The 19,029-nt window shown below is 39.3% G+C and overlaps 1 protein-coding gene across 4 annotated transcripts in view; it reads right to left on the reverse strand.

Annotated features, from left to right (window-relative positions):
- Nucleotides 1-19,029, reverse strand: part of ATP8A2 (ATPase phospholipid transporting 8A2) — a 563,643-nt gene that overhangs the window by 400,962 nt on the left and 143,652 nt on the right. For all 4 annotated transcript variants that reach the window (XM_084878763.1, XM_084878761.1, XM_084878762.1 and 1 more), the window contains exons 17-23: nt 17,370-17,475; nt 16,674-16,756; nt 14,690-14,739; nt 12,339-12,408; nt 10,171-10,255; nt 8,984-9,123; nt 6,546-6,684 (exon numbers count right to left, since the gene is read on the reverse strand). In XM_084878763.1, coding sequence (XP_084734889.1) covers nt 6,546-6,684; nt 8,984-9,123; nt 10,171-10,255; nt 12,339-12,408; nt 14,690-14,739; nt 16,674-16,756; nt 17,370-17,475 — 673 coding nt within the window. The remainder of the gene's footprint in view (nt 1-6,545; nt 6,685-8,983; nt 9,124-10,170; nt 10,256-12,338; nt 12,409-14,689; nt 14,740-16,673; nt 16,757-17,369; nt 17,476-19,029) is intronic.

The following is a 19,029-nucleotide window of genomic DNA, read 5'->3' on the forward strand; positions in this document are numbered from 1 at the left end:
GCACATTATAGCTAACATTTTCTGAATAACTATTATTAAACCAGTCATGCTTAATACCTATATTGTATAATTACTACTTTCTTATCTGCATCACTCTTTAATTTGTCTCACAGGTAACTCATCCCCTTAGTAGAGAATATAAGTTCCCCAGGCTGAGAGCAGAACATCAGGCAACAATGCTAGCTGCAGATAATAATTAAAAAAAAAATAACACATCTGACTTTCCTGGGGAAAACAACACTAAGATTGTGAATGCCACAAGCAAAGCCCGGCTTCCCCTGAGAAGGGGATTTGTTTTCCTTTTAATGGGCAAGGCAATCTACAGGCAATCACAGGATAGGCAAGGCACCGAATTTACTCACATTAAAAAAAATTTTTTAACTACTAAGACTATAAGAAGTGGTTTAAAAGTATCAAATGATGAGGAGCAAAATGCAGAGGGCAATTCCAGCTCAGACATGGATGAGAATGAAAGCTATTTCCAACTTTCTGACGATAAATACACACTAGGATTTTGTTCTCACTCATCCCACATGCACTAGAAACAAATTACAGATTCTGAAAACTTCACATCTATTGCCTAACATTTTAATAGATGTTTTATCCATTGGTAATAAGGAAATGACGACACATAATTCACAAAGGCTACATTTGAGATTTCACTTTAGACTATCTGAATCCAAACTTTTAAGCTAAAATAGAAAATTGCCAACTCCTTGAACCACAGCTAGTTAGCATAAATGCAAGCACGGCACAGCAGGGGGCTGGCATTGCACCAGTTCTAAACTACCTACAACCTACAGGCAAGATGACTGTCTATCTACATAATACTCACTGGCTCATAGGAGACACAACTATTCTGGAACTTAATTTGACTAAGTATATTTATTTTCCAGGTATGAACTAAAATAAGTTATCAAACTATGATTAAAAGGTAGATCAAATGCTAAAAAGAGCCAAGAACCCAAACATATGTCATCCTATATAATACTAGGTGTACCTGTTAATAATGAGGATTTTGTAATCAAAGAAAACACAATAATTTCAATAGAACCATCAAAAGTGCTTTATTCAAATTAATGTCCATCACTAGCTACACATTTCCCTATCTTTCAAGTACTTTGTGGATACCGTCACAATAGAACTTTTCTTGTTTTGAGGCAAATCATTCAGAGACCCAATTTTCCACTTTTTTATATGTTTTGAAGTGCTGCTCAGAAAGTGCATGTGCCATCAATTAGAACAAGTGGCAATCTGAAGGAGCAAGGTCTGGTGAATACAGTGGGTGGGCTAATACTTCCCAGGCAGGATCTTTTAACGTGTCTTTAACTGGTTTTGAAGTGTGTGATGGTGCCTTATCATGAAGCAAAATTACTTAGCTGTGTCTTCTGGCCCATTCTGATCATTTCACAAGCAAAGCATGGCTCAAATTGATTGTTTGTTGTCAGTAGCGATCAGTCTGAATGGTTTCACCAGGTTTTAGAAGCTCATAATACACCATACCATCCTGATCCCACTAAACACAGAACATTGTCTTCTTTCTGAAGTGATTTGGCCTTGCAGTCGATGTTGATGGTTGACCTGGATCAATCCATGTTTTTGTATGTTTGGGTTCTCAAAATAAATCCACTTTTCATCGCCAGTCACAATTCGATGCAAAAAAGACTTTTGTGGCATTGAAGCAACATTTTACTGATGACTTTTTGGTTTTCCACTTGTCTTTTGTTCAGTTGATGTGGCACCCATTTTCCTTCCTTTAAAATTTTTCCCATTGCTTGTAAACAATTGGAAATTGTTTGCTGAGCAACATTTAATCTTTCTGCAAGTTGTTTTTGAGTTTGACACGCATCTTCATCCAATAATGCTTGTAATTGTTCTTCAAACTTTTTCAATTGACCTGGACACTCTTTGTCTTTCACATCGAAATCATCACTTTTAAAGCATTTAAACTAGTGTTCACAAGTATCTCAAGATGGAGCATATTCACCATAAGCTTTCCAAAGTATACAATAACTTTTTCTTCAAAATAAAGTAATGATTTAAAACTTCCTGCAAACGCTCTTTTTTTGTCACAAAATTTGACATTTTTAAGCATAAAAATATCTATGATATTAATAACACCTTCAGCAAATTTGACATATGAAGTTTTGAAGGTTGTTATCAATACAACGAAACAGCATACATATCAAATCGCAAATATATCAACATATGTGTAACTCCCATCTATTGAAAAAAAATCCGCATTATTAAGTGGTACACCTAGTAAAAGTGTGATATGCAAATTGACCGAAGGCCGATCAGTGGAACGACCATCCAAATGACCATCTGGGACCCTGCTATGAAACCCATTTGGTGCCAGGCCAGCCAAGGTGGGTAAGATGTGATTGTCAGGGGCCCAGCCATCATCCCATAATCACCCCACAGAGGAAGGCCCAGGCCACTGGCTGGTGGGGCAATCGCTTGCCCCAAAGAGGAAGGCCCTGGCCACCGACCAGCAGGCTGCAGTGGGTGGGAGGGGTCTCCCTCTGGGAGGGAAGCCCGGGTCCTGGATGCCAGAGGGAAGCCGATGGCAGCAGCCAGGGGTAGGAAGGCCTACTCTTGTACGAATTTCATGCATTGGGCCTCTAGTCTCTAAATATGCACTCTGACTACATGTACTACTAAGTACATGTTGCCTTAAAATTTTAAGAGTTGAAAATCATTAAGACATCCAAATTTTAGAAAGGTTAAAATATAAAAACAATGTGCATCTTCAAATAAATAAAATATACTACCCTTAGCCTCCTGTCAGCTAACTCAAATTTCAGCGAACAGATTTTGCAAAACCTTATGAATCTGTTTAAAATGATCCCTGCATCAGAAGTCAAAAGCCCTGAGACCCAGTATTTTCTGGGTCATTAAGTAGAGTGTAATCTCTATAAACTCTGAATTTCCCCCTTGAGCTTAAGGTTGTTCATGTGTAAAGACTGAGAATAGTGTCCAGAAAGCATGCCCAGCACAGAGCCTGACACTCAGTAGACACTATTCATTTGCACTCTTTTCCTGACTTCACCTAGAGGTATGATTACTAGACACTTGATCTTCCTGCCAAATATCTCCTGGGTACTATAGATGCACATAGAATGTACAAAAATGTACAGAATATCCAGTCAGTATAATAAGAGACAGATCAATAATGGTTCATGTTACCGAGGGTTAGGGTTAAGGTTAGGGTTAGGTTAGAACACAGGTTTACAACCCAGACTATGCAGGGGTCCTCAAACTTTTTAAAGTGGGGGCCAGATCACGGTCCCTCAGAGAGCTGGAGGGCCGGACTATATGAACTACTAATTCCTACTGTAACACCTCGGCTGCGCTCACTGCCCAAAAAACCTGGCGGGCCGGATCAGACTCCTCTGCGGGCAGCATGTGGCCCGCGGGCCGTAGTTTGAAGACCCCTGACTAGAGCATGACCTTGTGCTACATGTAACTGTTATCTGTGATCTGACATAGAGAGTCTAATAAAATGACTGACTAGATGTCTACACATTCTGTATCATGTGCAGACTCAACAGATACCATAAGTCAGAAAATGACATTTAATCTCTCAACATCGCCCAAGGTTACTAAGTTGAGTTCTGAATACAAAGTGAAAAATAATTCAGACATAGTTTTTTCCAAAGTACATCAGAGCCTGAGCTGTTACAAGCCTACTTCGTGACACCCAAGAGATTTTTGAATTCAACTAACACACTACACAAATGTATGTAGAGACAAGCTCCGGGAAAAATAAAAGATTTTGGCAAAGTCATCAGCTTATAAGTAGGAGGCATAGTGGTCTTTAAAATTAGCTGTAAACTATCAATTTTAAAGTATCTTATGGATATTGTTATACATTCTTTGAAAAAAAACACAGAAAATCATACAACTGTTATTTGTAAAAACTAGACAGGTATCTATTATCCCATAAGGTTCAGAGAAGCCTCATTGTGTGCAAGTAAAGTTTTCCTCAGAATAAGAAGCCATTTGTGTTTCTGGGTTGGTTTGCAGCCCTTTGCTTTTGTTTGTATTTATCCAGACTTGGCTAGGCTCTGATGAGCTGCAATAAACGAAAGGAACAAGCAGGAAGAGGGACATGTTTCTCCCGAGGGCAGGGTGGTCTGGCCGTGGAAATTAAGTCTGGATTTAGGGACATAAAAAGGCTGTTAGTCTAACAGTAACACTCAAGATCTAGAAAATTAAGAAGGCTTATCATTATGGTTCTATTTTAACTTGTGGGAGTTACCCACTTCTTCCATATTGCTCTAGAAGAGCATAAAACATATCCCTACATTTTTTTAAATATATTTTTATTGATTTCAGAGAGAAGGGAGATAGAAATATCAATGATGAGAGAGAATCACCAATCAGCTGCCTCCTGCATGCCCCCCACTGAGGATCAAGCCCGCAACCCAGGCATGTGCCCTTGACGGGAATCAAACCCAGGACCCTCCAGTATGCAGGCCGACACTGTAACCACTAAGCCAAACCAGCTAGGACATACTCCTAAATTTTAACTAAGAATTTCTGGGCAGCAGTCAACTTTATTTACACTGTATGAACAACAGGAGCCATAATTCAATAGCAGGTGCTTTAGGCCAAGTTTATATGGGAAATTGAAGGGCCAGGGTATATACATATAGAGAGGGACATTATACAAAAAGCCAATGTATTATCCTTCATTTATACAAATGTTACAATATCACCAAAAGGTTATAAGAAATAAGTTTTTATTTTTTAGTAGTAGTAATAGGCCTTCACAGAAACTTCATCACGCTATTCTCTAAAAACTTGCATTTGAAAGAGATCTATCACAGATCAATAGACAAATTCTATAACTAATGCTTCAGAGGCTGCTCATGAATCACATGTTACTCTTCTATGACTTTATTTTCAGCTGGTTGGGAGTTCAAATTGCATTTGATTAGCTATATCCTTGAGAAGAAATTATTAAATGGTTTTTGTCTATTTAAAAAAAGATGAGATTTGGCTGGGTAGCTCAGTTGGTTGAATATGTCCCATGCACCAAAGAGTTGATAGTTTGATTCCCAGATGGGGCACAATCTCTCTTTTCCTCTCTCTCTCTCTCTCTTAAATCAATAAAAAATAAATAAAAATTTTAAGGAAATGAAATTCACTCAATATGGTAGATATTGTCTACAATTGAGGTTATCTAAGAGATAGAGTTGATTCAAAAAAGAAGGTGTAGGGAAAGGGCCACCAGGAAGACTACTCCAAACAGGACAAAATTCAGATGTTCTAGTTTGCTTCTTTCTAAAGTGATATGTGACAAAGACGCTTTTTCCATAAGTACATTATAAGTTATGTAGTCCTCATATATTCATTTTATCACATATACACCACAGCTTGTAACACCATAATGGTGACAGAAATACCAGATGATTTAAAAATAATTCAAATAATTAAAACTAATTTTTAATTACTAGTTTCAATTCCTTTTCAAACTTAAAATGTACCTTTTAATACTGATAGAGTTATTTGTACTTAAATTTCTTTTCTTCAATTTTCATTTCTGTATAACTTAGCAACCAAAGAGGTTGCCAACTCAGATGAGGAAAAGAAAAATATAACTCTTAGAAAAATCTATTAATTGATAAAATCATTAAGATGGTTATCTACCATATATATATATATATATATATATATATATATATATATATGCCTAAGCGACCGTCCAATCATTCGACTGTTCACCCAGTAGCTATGACGCACAATGACCACCAGGGGGAAGACGCTCTGATCATAGAGGAGGGAGCCCGATTCCTCATGGAATTGACCATGGGTTAGGTTGCTGCTAGGGTACTGTCCACCCTGAATCTGGTTCACTCGCACCCCAGACCCAGAGAAGAGGGAAGAGGGAGCCAGATTCCTCCCAGAATTGGCAGTGAGTTAGGTTGCTGCTGGGGCACTGTTGACTCTGAATCTGCTTCACCCACACCTCGGACCCAGAGAGGTCCCTTGGCCTGGCCTGCAGGGATCAGGCCAAAACCGGCTCTCCTACATCCCCTGAGGAGTCCCAGATTGCGAGAGGGTACAAGCCAGGCCAAGGGACCAACCAGTGCATGGACTCAAGTAATTATATAAAATAACTGCATATGTAAATTTAGTGAAAACATGCTCTTAGTATCTTACCAGTGCATGGACTCTAGTAATTATATAAAATAACTGCATATGTAAATTTAGTAAAAACATGCTCTTAGTATCTTAGACTGTAACTCTGTGAAGGAGGCAATAATAAAATCAAAGTTGTTAACTCTTAAATTCTATATCCCATGTAACTGTGTTTAATACTTTTCAGGAAGATGTAATATTTATACTGTGTATAATGGGTAGATAATGCTCCAAAGGCCATCTTCATTTGATTTCAGTAAATTTTTCTTGGCTTAGAATGAAGAGTTCTATGAAATATAATCTTCAATGCACTTGAGGAACCCCTAATTATTTCTACAAGACACTTTAAAAACAACACAAAAACCAGCATCAGGGAATTCTTTTAAATTCATTACCTATATTGATTGCAGTTTCTTGTTTGTCTCCTGTCAGCACCCATATTTTAATTCCTGCCTTCAGAAGATTTGCTATGGTTTCTGGAACACCTGCTTGAAGGCGATCTTCTATGGCTGTGGCTCCAAGTAAAAGTAAATTCTAGATGGAAAAAATATCTTCAATTAAATACTGGTACAAAAGAGCAGCATTTATGGCAAAACTCTGACAAATAAAAGGCAGTCAAAATATTGTGAGACAATAATCATGTTTCTTCTTCATTAAACCTTTGTTTTCAGATAGTTAATGATATTTAGATGTATGGCATTTCCAAGCTATTGCCAATGTCCGAACCTCTCCATACACATAGGCATCCAGTACTCGTTCATTTTTTGGTACATAGGCTTTTTAGAACAGAAGTCACCTAGCAGAATAGGTGGGCAAGTCATCCTGATGATATTAATAGTATATGAGCCCTCCCTTGTAACTCTGAAAATGACTCAAGTATTATCTATATATATAAAAGCCTAAGCAACCATCACAACCAAACAACTAGAATAACTGGAACGACCAGTTGACCAGTCCCTATGATGCACACTGACCACCAGGGGGCAGATGCTCAATGCAGGAGCTGCCCCCTGGTGATCAGTGCACTCCCACAGCCAACCTCCTGTGGCCGGCCCACCACCCGTGGTCCCTCCCCCTAGCTGGTCAACCTCCCACAGTCCCTCTCCCAGACCTTTCCCCCAGCCCATAGGCCCCAATCATTGGCAGTGCAGCAGGGTGCCAATGGTAGCAGTGGTATCCAGTGTCTGTTCCTTCTGCACTCAGCCCAGTGACCATAGCTTTCTCTCCCAACCCTGCTGGGTCCTTTGGGCCCCCAGCTGGGATGGGAATCTAGGGGTGGATGGTGGTAAATACAGCCCCTTTCCCAGGGGGGCCAAGGGCCAGCTCTCTCCTCAGGGCCGGCAGCTAACCTCCTGTGCCCTGCCCCCCAGGCCAGCAGGCCCCAACTGGCCCACCGCCTGCCCACCGCGGTGGTGGCATGGTGGTTAGGGAAGCAGTTGGAGTGAGGCAGGGAACCATGTTGACGTCTGGCATCCATTCCTTTCGTGCCCGGCCCGGTGATCATTAGCCAGGCCTAGGGACCCCACCCATGCATGAATTCGTGCTCCGGCCTCTAGTGTTAGAGTTAAAACATGAGAAAAATGAATTCATTGAAAAGAAACTAATTCAACTGATGAGAAAAGCCAACTATTTCTCGAGCATGCACCATATATGCCTGATATTGCAGGTGCAGATCACCTTCTTAATCACTTTTTTCTGACTCCGAAAGTAAAGCAGGGCAAGTTGAATTCAGTTTTACTCCCACCCAAAATCCAATAAAATGACAAACAAGTGAATATAAAACTCAAAAACTGAGTATAAAATAGCAAAGTGGAAATAAACAACACACACACACATAGAAAGGGATGAAAAAGGCAATCAAGTAATGACTTCAGAGTTATAAAAAACTGAAAAATGGATGGACCAATGGTTGCTAATATGAAACAGAAGTTGAAATCAAGCTACCAGATTTGAGGTGAGAGAAAAACAAAAGCAATTAAACAAATGAAAAACTACAGGCCAAAGTGGAGTCACTATCATTAAGCTATGCCACTAAACCAACATTTAATAACTAACCTAATTGCATTTTCAGCCTCTCCCTGCAATGAAATTTTAAACCAATCAGGCTGGAATTTCCTGGAAAATACTAGTGAGGTAATCTGCATAATAAAACCCCTACCTACCTCTTCCCAACAAAAGATAACTCAGCCTAAAAATAGTCCTTTCTTTTCTTTTACTAATAACTCCCCAGACACACCGTCAGAACCTATAAAAACCTTCAGACCACCCTTCTCATTGCTAGATGGGATGCTACCAATTGTTTAGTAAAGCCAATAAGATCTTCAAATTTACTCAATTGAATTTTTTTCCTTTAACAGATGGAATCCAATGTATAGAAAGATACCTAAGGTCTTGGGATAAAATGAAGAAGACAACAATAACAAAAATCAAAGTATGCAACAGGGAGTAAAAATGTCAAAACTTTACATTATTAGAATACATAGGTGTGAGAATTCACAGTATGTACAGTGTCCTACCAGCCTATGAATTCTCATTGTTAACTCAATAGGATGGGATCATCTTGCTAAGCCTAATCTTGGGCAGACCTAGAAAATCATTGACCTGAAACTTCTTAAGAAATCACTAATGCTTAGCTGAGGGCGGCTACACCTCAGACAGTCCATAAAAAACTAAGTGTTTCTTAAAACAAGGTAAGAAATGGCTAAAAGCTAGTGGTTGACATACCAGAAAATAGAACATCACTCTACAGCAAAAATATTCCTGCTCCCAGACTTTGTTCAACAGGAGGGTAAGCCCCTCATTGGGCAGTAAGGACTTTATCATGTGCAATTACCTTCTCAATGATCTCATAACACTTCTCCAGTTGCTGAGCTCTGTCTTTCAATATAGTGCTGGCTTCTTGATAGACTTTCAGCCACTCCTCATAATCACTCTCAGAGAGGTCAGCATATGCCAAACAGAGAGTCCGCAAACCTGCAAAACAGCCACAGTATATCCTGATGATACCACTAGTGGGAGGGCAAGCAGGGTAACTTCTCTCCTAGCTAATCTCATGTGGCTCCATTTCATACCAGCATGCCCAAAAACTTTTTTTAAAAAAAAACCTGCTGCTGTTTAAGTCACTAATTCAATTTGCACACATCTAAAAAGAGAATTTAAAAACAACTCTACTGTATTTTAATATAAACCACCTTTTCTATAGATTTGAGAGTACGTGAGAAGCTGTGAGAGTGAATTCCCACAGTAGAGAAGTACGAGAGTTATACAGGATCCATCTTTATATGTGCAGTAGCAGGTATCAGCAATTAGAGGAGGCAGGAGGTACATTTCAAGACATCAATAAAAACCCAGTGTGCTATCCTGTGAAAGATCCAGACTTTCAAGCAGCCTTGTGTGTGTGTGTGTGTTTGTGTGTGTTTGTGTGTGTGTGTGTGTGTGTGTGTGCATGTGTGTATGCAGCCATAGGGACACATGAAGAAAAAGCAACAGTCAGCACTTCAGCAAGGCTCCAGCTTTCATCACATTCCCTTGCAGGAAACCCTGACATCAATGCTGTTTAAAGCCTTTCAGAGAACTCTTTTCCTGTTCCTCTGTGCGTCCAATGAATTATTTCCTGAAGTCATTAGCTTCCTCTGTACTCCTCACGCTGGTAAGCCAGTTTCATAAGGACCACAAGAGAGGGACAGGAAAATAACGTGAGTTTTCCAAGAAAGGGAACCATAACTACAAGCTGATTATACAGACAGTTTTGGCCTGCCTTTTCCCTCTGCACTGCTGGTTGGAGTCAGCAGGGACATATGTAGGTAACTGAATATGGACCTTGCCACACATCTTCTCACTGCCAAGGGCACAGAATGTGGGGGATGGGCACAGGGATTAGAAATGTATACTCCCCTAAAGCCAGCCATGTCCAACCATAACATGTCTATTCAGAACATGACTGCTTATCAAGGCACCAGTCATAGACCCTTGAAAGTATGACTTAAGTGGTTAAAAATAGCATTTCCAAATTTCACTTACCTTCTGTGGCAAAATATTCCAGATGGCATAAAGTTTCATCCATGTATTTTGAATCTTTTGAAAGTCTACTAAAAATTACATTGTCCTATAAAAATAAGGAAATAGTGTGACTGGCAATCCATAAGTAAACCTTTGGTTAGCATTCTGAACACAGCTTTGTTTCAATGGTGTTTATTTTATTCTCATGAGAATATTGAGTGGGCAAGTAGTGGGTACTTGAGTGATCTGGGGATCACTTCGTAAATTATAGAACTCTCTAACCACTACTAATATAAATAAGACTGAGTATCAGCTATAATTGAAAACTAAAATTTAAAATATACGCTAATAAAAGAGAAATATGCAAATTGACTGTACCTCCGTAACGCCCACCAGCCAATCAGGCGTGAGCATGAATATTAACCCAACAAAGATGGCAGGTTAATTTGTATACAAAGGTGTAGAGCGGCCTGGGCAAGGCAGGACGCCTGCTATGAGGGGGAGAGCGGGGTATAGAAGGAGCTACAGGACCGGAGCTTGGGCCAAGACCGAAGACTTAGGCTCTCAGACGTCTGGGAGCGAAGCCAGGGAAAGGAAGGCCTATTCTTGCACAAATCTTCATGCAATAGGCTTATAGTATAATAATAAAAGTTTTTTAAAAAAAATAAAAATAAACATGTTGGGAAGACCATCAATGTCAGCAGAACCATCCAAGACACAATGGTGCTGCATTCCCTCAAATTTGCACAACTCACACCAAAGTTTATAACACCTTTGTGCAGAAGTGAGAAGATAAAGGCATGTCCTAAATTGTTCAAGTACTCTTGCTTCCTGACACTGCAGAAGCTCCTCCTAACCAGGAGAGCACTGCCCATGGAGCATAGAACCCCTTTCAGCTGAGAAACACATCACCCTCTGACAATTTCCGTGACTGACAAACAGGGCTGAAGGACTGGACAACTCAGATGATCCATCTAATATGCTATAAACTGTACAGTTTTAGGACACAGTTCTATTCTAAAGAAATGTAGTTTGGTTTGGAGAGACAGGTTGAAGAAAATTAAATTCTATAAAAACTGCACTGTAGCATTTCCATATTTATACTGTTTAGTTACAACCTTCCTCTGTGGCACCCCCATTGCCCTATCTATAATACTTGCTGTGGTACTTAGAACACAATGGCAAATAAGCAAACAAATAAAATACTTAAAAAACCTATCATGTGAAAACATAATCTTGATTTCAGTTACTATAAACAGAATTCTTTAATGAGTCCAGATAAAATACTTTTAGAATTCCCATGCATGACTCATTTTTTAAAAGCTCTAGCTAAGTGTCCTGAAACAAGAAAATGCTTCTTCCCACAATTGATAAAGGTTAGTAAAATTTTTCAATTCATATTCTTGACACAGACTCATAAAATGAGCTTAATAATTCTTTCTTTCAACACATAGGACCATAACTTAATAAGATATAGTTTTGCAAGTCAGGCTCATATACAGTAGCATCTTTCCTTAAAGATAATACATTTAGATGTGATTACTGGGAGGCAGTCAGAACAAAAAGCCTGGCCTAGAAAACTGACCACAGGGGGGCAGTAAAAATATGGCCACATAACCCTCTGTGATGAATAAAAAAAATAAATCACAAAAATTGAGAACTGCTATTTTAAGTAGACATATATATACAATCTTCATATATCTAATCATACAGGGTGGGGCAAAGGCAGGTTTACAGTTAATTGTATGGAAAAAGACAAGTAGGTCATGATTACAACAGCTTTATTAACTGGGGTTCCCACACTCACAACTATAAGCCTACTTTGCCCCACCCTGTATATATAAGGATTATCACAAATTACTTTATCTTCCCAAAGTTACCACACAATAATGGTAAACTAGAATCAGAATTCATACTCCCAGTATTTTCCCTGACACAGCAAGATACTGTTTCTGAAGCCAGCTGTTGAATATAGGCTAGCTTTTCACTGGCCATCCTTGCCACCGTGGCTTGAATCACCATTATCGTCAATGGGCTTCTACTGCAAAGTCAACCTGATGGCCCACCTGAAAGAACCTTTCACCCTTGGGCAAATGACCCCGAATGAGGAGGACAGCCTTTGGGAAAAGCCACAGATTAACAGCAGGGCTGCAAGAATGCCCTGCTGTGCAGGACTAGTCAGTACTTACAGCCCCTTTACAATAGAGCCGGAGTTGTCCTGAAGGAGTTCGAACAATTACAGACATTCTCTTTCTGTTGCTGTAGATATAAAAAAGGAAAAGAAAGTTCTCATTGGTCTGTTTTATAGGATCTTTGTCCTATGATTAAACGCCAGACAAGTCAAAAAGTGATCTGGCAAGCCCCAAAATGACCAAGCTCCATTTTCCCCTATCTTTTTCCTCCAAGTCAGATTTTAATTATATATCTCCTATTCTTTTTATTTACATATAATGGACATAAAGATATTCCTTTCCCTGCCATAATAAATTCTCCAGTGTAGCTATTTATAGTCAAAGACACAGAAACAGAGAATTTGAGCATCTACTATGGACATCTAATTCACTTCTGACAATACTCTGTAAAACTATTTTTCTTTATCTTGCAGTTCAAAAATATTAAGTAACCTGCCCAGTAAGAGCAAAATGGAGAACCTTCACTATAAATCCACCTAACTCAGAAGTTCCTCATTGTATCTTTTAACTGGAGTAGAAAGAAATCACTAATTCATAGAACACCCCTAAGTGAGCACTAAGTACTATCTAGCACTCCTTTCCCCACTCCACCGTGGACACTTCCTCACTCAGGAAGCCTCAATGGCTCCCCATTGCCTACGGATTCCTCTTCCTGCTGATCTCCAGCCAACTCTGCAGCCTCCCCTGATCTCCCACTAACCCTCTCACACACCAGGCTCCCAGCTCACCAGAAGCCTCACCGTTCTCCTTCTTTAGCCCCTCAGTTCCATGTCTGAGAGACAACATTTCATCCTCCTGAACTATGTCCCAACTACAGTGGGCCCTTGATCCCCCACCTCTTTGGCCTTTGAATAGATAGTTTCCAATGGACTGTAAGCTCCCGAGACTCGGGGACAGTATCTCTCCAGCTTTGTGTAAATCCCTGCCTCCTAACCCACAGCACACTCTCTGATCTGGATTTGAATTCTCTCTGAGCTACCTGTAGCCAGGTGCTCTAAGCAATCATTCACCCCAAATTTCAGTTTCTGTATAAAGCAAGGTTGCCACCAATTACTTCAAAGAAGTGATTAAGTGGTATCTAGAAAAAGATGAGTCAACTAAAATGAAATAGAACCACAACTATAACCAGAAATGATTTTTCTTCCCTCTTATTCACCAATATTTTTTAATAAATTCTCATATCTTCATCCATATTTACCTATTTTTATCTAACTCCCTTTCCTCCTCCTCATCCCTACAATAACTGCTGCCCCCAGTTAATGGAGCCACATAACAGCACAGTTTCCAGGACATCGACAAGAGATGGGGCACAAAACATCCGGAGATGTTTACATCTAGAGAGATGTTTATTTATTTTTTTAATTTTTGTTTTGTTTTGTTTTTGTTTTAGAGAGATGGTTAGTTTGCCCCTCACTGCCACACATGAACCTGTCCCCAACCCTCTATGTGAACTACTACTATTATCAACTACCTTCTCTCCCATTGAATACTCAATCCTAAGGATTCAAGTTTGCAATCCTAAAACTAAAGACTAGGGCTGGGAAGCATTTCCTGAAAGAGGGTAAAAATTGATCTTTTTCAAATAGCTTAAAAAGCAGACAGAGCAAACAACTCGTGAATCATTTAACAAAGGTTGTTGAAAAATCCACCTAATTTCAATAATAATAAAAGATGCTTTGGAGGTAACAACAGAAACTTGCTCTAGTATGAACAGTTCAATGTTGAGAAGGGGAAAACAAAACATTAAGATACTTTTATAATGAACTATGAATGATCTAGGGAAACAAGCAATCCAACAAGTATTCCCAGATCGAAATTGAATAGACTACACTGGGAAGACTAAGTCCGAATACGGAGAGTTGCCCTGCTCAGATCAAGTCTGTAGTGGGATGAATTCATCTTATCTATTCTTCTTTGTCTGTTCCCTAGTTCCTGTATGGGGGTACTCAAATGACCTGGGAAAACCAATGTAAATAATGCCCTCATCATATACTCCAAACTATGCAGGCATGTCTGTGGATCCTGATGCGAGAACACCAGGTTCTCAAAATCTAAAGAAAAAGAAGGATATGGAAGCACAACATTTCATTTGAAAGTAAGAAAATTTACCTACTTTGTTTTCTCTAATGAATCACAAATTCCAGAAAAAAGAGGGTTTATAGAGATATATTTACTATATTTAATACTTAAGTGCTATATTAACTATACCATCATGCAAACACTCTGATGAAGTTATTACACACACACTCACATGTATATGTATATGTATATGTATATGTATATGTATATGTATATGTATATGTATATGTATATGTATTTTATTTCAAATGCATGAAAGAGAAACATACCTAGAAAATTCCAGGACATTAAGGATTCCAAATGTCTGTTCCTGCCCCATCTAAAGAAAGAAAAACGGGCTCTTAACTGAGATGCAGAGTATTCAAATCTCAAAACAACTGTCTCTCCATAACCTCTCCACATATACCTCTCTCCTTCATCTCGCTCTTTCTCCCTCTCCATTTCATTCTTCTATTCCCCTGCAAAAGCTTTCCAACAGTACTGGTTTCCTACAAGTCAGTCTGGTGGTGTCATAGCTCCCCCTTCTGGTAAAAGCTTCTAATTTTTCTCTAGTTAGGCTGTATAGCTACTTATAAGACATGAAAATAAAAAGACAACTTTCCAGCCAGTTACACTTCTGAATTCTGAATTTAAGACATTTTATAGAACCATGTGTATACACTATAGCATCCCCAGGGCAACCCTCTATAACACCACACATCAATTTTGTTCAGCAAAATATATGACTACCTGGTATTCACACTGAGATTCATAAAGACCATAAATAGCCCCATGTCAGCTCTGGTTAGGTTTATCTGCCAAATGCCTATATCCTAAATTTAGAAAAAGTTTTATAATTAAAATTTTCTTAGAATTTAGATTTAAAAACAAGGAAATATAAATCATTATCAGATTTTAGGACAATTAATCAAATATCCTTTCTTCAGGTTCTTCAAAGTTGGAACCTCAATGCTCTCAATTTCTCCTCAGAATATTCCAGATTATGTACGTGCCATTTTCAAGCTTTTTGATCAAATTTTGTCTCTATTTCTTCAATACAACACAGTGAAAAGAATGTGTGCTTTGGAGTTCAATAGATATGAGTTTGAGTTGTTTCTCTACTAAGTATGTGACTTCCTTATAAATGGTGATAGTACCTGTCCCCTAGATTGGAGAGGAAAAAAATGAAGTAACATGCAAATTACCAAGTGCATGATTGACACAAGGTAGCATTGAATAATCATTATTGCCTCATCCACAACTCCCCACCCCTTCTCTTTGCATCCTAAAATATAACTGACTGTCTGCTTAAACCATGTCAAGAAATGGGCACTTTTATAAGTTATAATATTTTATAGGTTTTAAATATAAGTAAAGAAAAAGGGGAGTACTGCTAAGTCATGAACAATATCAAGTTATTATATAAGTTAGAAGTGAATTTCAAATGCATTAAAGAGGTCTAGGGGCTTAAGGATGAATAAACCCAAAAACCGTAACAATCAATGAGTGACCCCCAAATTGAGGGGCAGAGAAAGACAGAGGAGAGAGGAAGCAGGCTCTCTCTAGGCCCTCATCAACCCAGACTGGAGTAACAGGCAGCCTCACCAACTGGCCACCATGGCAAACACCAGTGCCTCACCAGTCCTAACCTTCAACTTCCCCTGTTGGCCATTCTCACAAATCCCTGTGTGATCTTATTCTTGATTTAAATTTGTTCCTACTACCAAATTTTCCCCTCAGGCTTCTTGAGAGGGAAAGTAAGAAAATATAAGTAAAATTAATCAACCCCTGGGCTGAAGGGAAAATAAAAACTCCTGTATATAAAAAGGATCTTCAGTGCCAATTCCTTTCTCTCCCAGCCAAGGAGACTGAAGCAATAGAGCAAGAGCCTCCTTGTGCAAGAACGGCCGGGCACGCGGCCACGGGGACAGCCTGCAGAAGCTGCTCTCAAAGCAAGTGGGCCCTGCAGCAGTTTCCCAACTATTACTCAACCGAGAGCAGGCCTCCTAAATGCTTTACTACAAATAATTCCACATCTATGTATTGACTTGTCAAGAAGCATCATTAAGAGAGAAAAGCTGTTGCAAATGCAAAAACAATATTAATGAACTAATAAAATTACATATCATTTTCGGTTTTTCTACGGGCCTACTTTCTCACAGAAAAAATAATAGACATTTAGCTACCATATTTACAATAGACATGCTATATAAAATATATAGTCTTCAAAAAAGCAAGTGATCTACAAGGTGGAGAGGTGCCCATGTCACTCACGGCTTCTATGATGACTGAGTACGGTGTCCTTCCTGTGAACACGAAGCCCAGTTTCTTAGCTCCTTTCACCAAAGCAGCTTCATCTGTCAATCAAGAGTGGATGAAACATTGACTAAGCGCTGGTAATGCCAGAATTCTGCTTAGCAAGTACTATTTTTCAAATTAGCAAAACCCACACCAGTTAAAGAAGCCTGGCCTTATGTGCAGCTCTGTCTAGTTTAATGACTTCTGCTAGGACAGTGGTCAGAAAACTGCGGCTTGCAAGCCACATGCAGCTCTTTGGCCCCTTGAGTTTTCAGCAAAGGCCAGCTTAGGAGTACCCTAATTAAGTTAATAACAATGTACCTATCTATATAGTTTAAGTTTAAAAAATTTGGCTCTAAAAAGAAATTTCAATCATTGTTCGGTTGATATTTGGCTCTGTTGACTAATGAGTTTGCCGACCACTGTGCTAGGAAATGCAAGATGGCCTGGGGCCTCCTCCTGCCATCAAAGTGTGACTGTAGTCAGTAGAACCCAGCACCAGTTTTCTTTAGTTTTAACACTTACAGCTTTAGCCCGTAATCTGTGTGAGGCCACAGGCAAATAGTGGGGTCTTTATGGGGTGGGATATACCATCACATCTCCCACAAGAAACGCAAACACCCAAGGCTCCAGAGAAGGGGATAGCAGGGCATATGGGACAAGAGGTCTCACCTGGGGAGGAGGCCTGATAGATGATGTTGTCTCCATCCTTTTCGGGAACAACAGTGTGGCACACAGCCAGAAGGGTGAGGAACTCCTGTATGCAATGAGCTGTGGGCTACAAACAGAAAAGCAAGTTAATCCTTCTGCTACACCACTGACTCACATCAGTGTTAGATTCAAGTCATCGGCTGCCTAAAACCCTGGAATGGCTTCCTGCTCCCTTTAAACAGAGGTTGATTCGTAGTGTGGGCTCCAGGTCCCCGTGATTTGGCACCTGCTCACCATCTCCCGCCATTCGCCCTCCTGTGCTCTCTACCAGCCACTTGGGTTTGCAATTCTTCCAACAATGCTCATCGTTCCTACTGTTCCATCCCTGCCCCTTACATGTGGTCAGCCAATTCTATTTACTCATCCTCTGGGATTCAATTTACCAGTCAGTGCATCTGAGAAGGCTGTTGTCACCTTCTTTTGGAACATGGCTCTTGAAGTGCTAGCCTTTGTGGTCAGGTGAGAGCAAAGAGGAAGTCAGTGCCCCATCCTAGGACGCCCCCAGCACCCTGCCACCCTCATGCTTCCTCTCACTTCTGTAAGAGCCGGAGGGTGAGCAGGTTGTCTTGCTCATGAATGTATGCTCAGGCCAAGCAAACAGAAGGCACTCAAATGGATGTTAGATCCCCGTACCGAGAACTGACTCAGCAACCGCCAAGTCCCTGGTCCTTCCACACCATCGCACTGACACGTGCTCTACATCAAGTCTGCTCTCTTCGCAATCTCAGTGTCCCCCTGGCCTATTATATTTTTTTTAAAAAATAGTCATGGATATGTATTTAATACATTTATTTATCCTCCCCAACCCCCACACAAAATCCTGACATTTTTCATTGGGATTAGACTGTATTTATAATTAGTGGAGAAATGACATCTTAATATTTCTACCTAAGAATACTATATGTTCTTCTATTTATTAAAGACTTCTAAAGCTTATAAATATGGGTGCTAATATTTTATTCATTAATTTATTATTAATTCATTATTATTATTAATTTTTATTCATTAAAAAATATCTGCATGCCTACTGTATATGTGAGGCACTACATTATTGCTTTTTATATTATTAATGTAATCTTATTGCCATTATGTTTTATAAGTTTATTGTTCATATGTAAGTAAAAACATGTAATTTTATAAATTAAATCAATATCCAATTGTAAATAAACTCCTACTCACTCTCCAAGGTGCAGTTGACTCACCTAGATTTTTAGGGCAGACAATGATGTCATCCCTATTCCTTTCCAATATATAGACTTGTTTAGTTCCCACCTGTCTGCACTTTCACAATGATGTTCAAAGACAGGGGTGACACCAGTTTCCTTGTCCTGAGGTTATTTTAAAATGACTATCTTTAATGTTTCACTCCTATATAGGCAGCTGACCATTAATTTGAGATAGATTTATATTTTCACATTCAGAAAACAATTTTGTGTTTGTAATTCTTTATGGAGTTTTCTTTTCTTTCCTTTTTTTGTTTTTTAGTCACAAATGGATAGTGACTAACATTTTTAGTTTCTCCTCTGACATGCTAATGTGATTTAGTAACAACTGCATGGAAACAGTCACAGAAGCATATAGCTACTTCTTATCTGCCTTCAGGGGGGAAAATGCTCGTTAA

The sequence above is a fragment of the Pipistrellus hanaki genome, assembly GCF_964339955.1.
Source record: "Pipistrellus hanaki genome assembly, chromosome: 3".
Taxonomy (NCBI): Eukaryota; Metazoa; Chordata; class Mammalia; order Chiroptera; family Vespertilionidae; genus Pipistrellus; species Pipistrellus hanaki.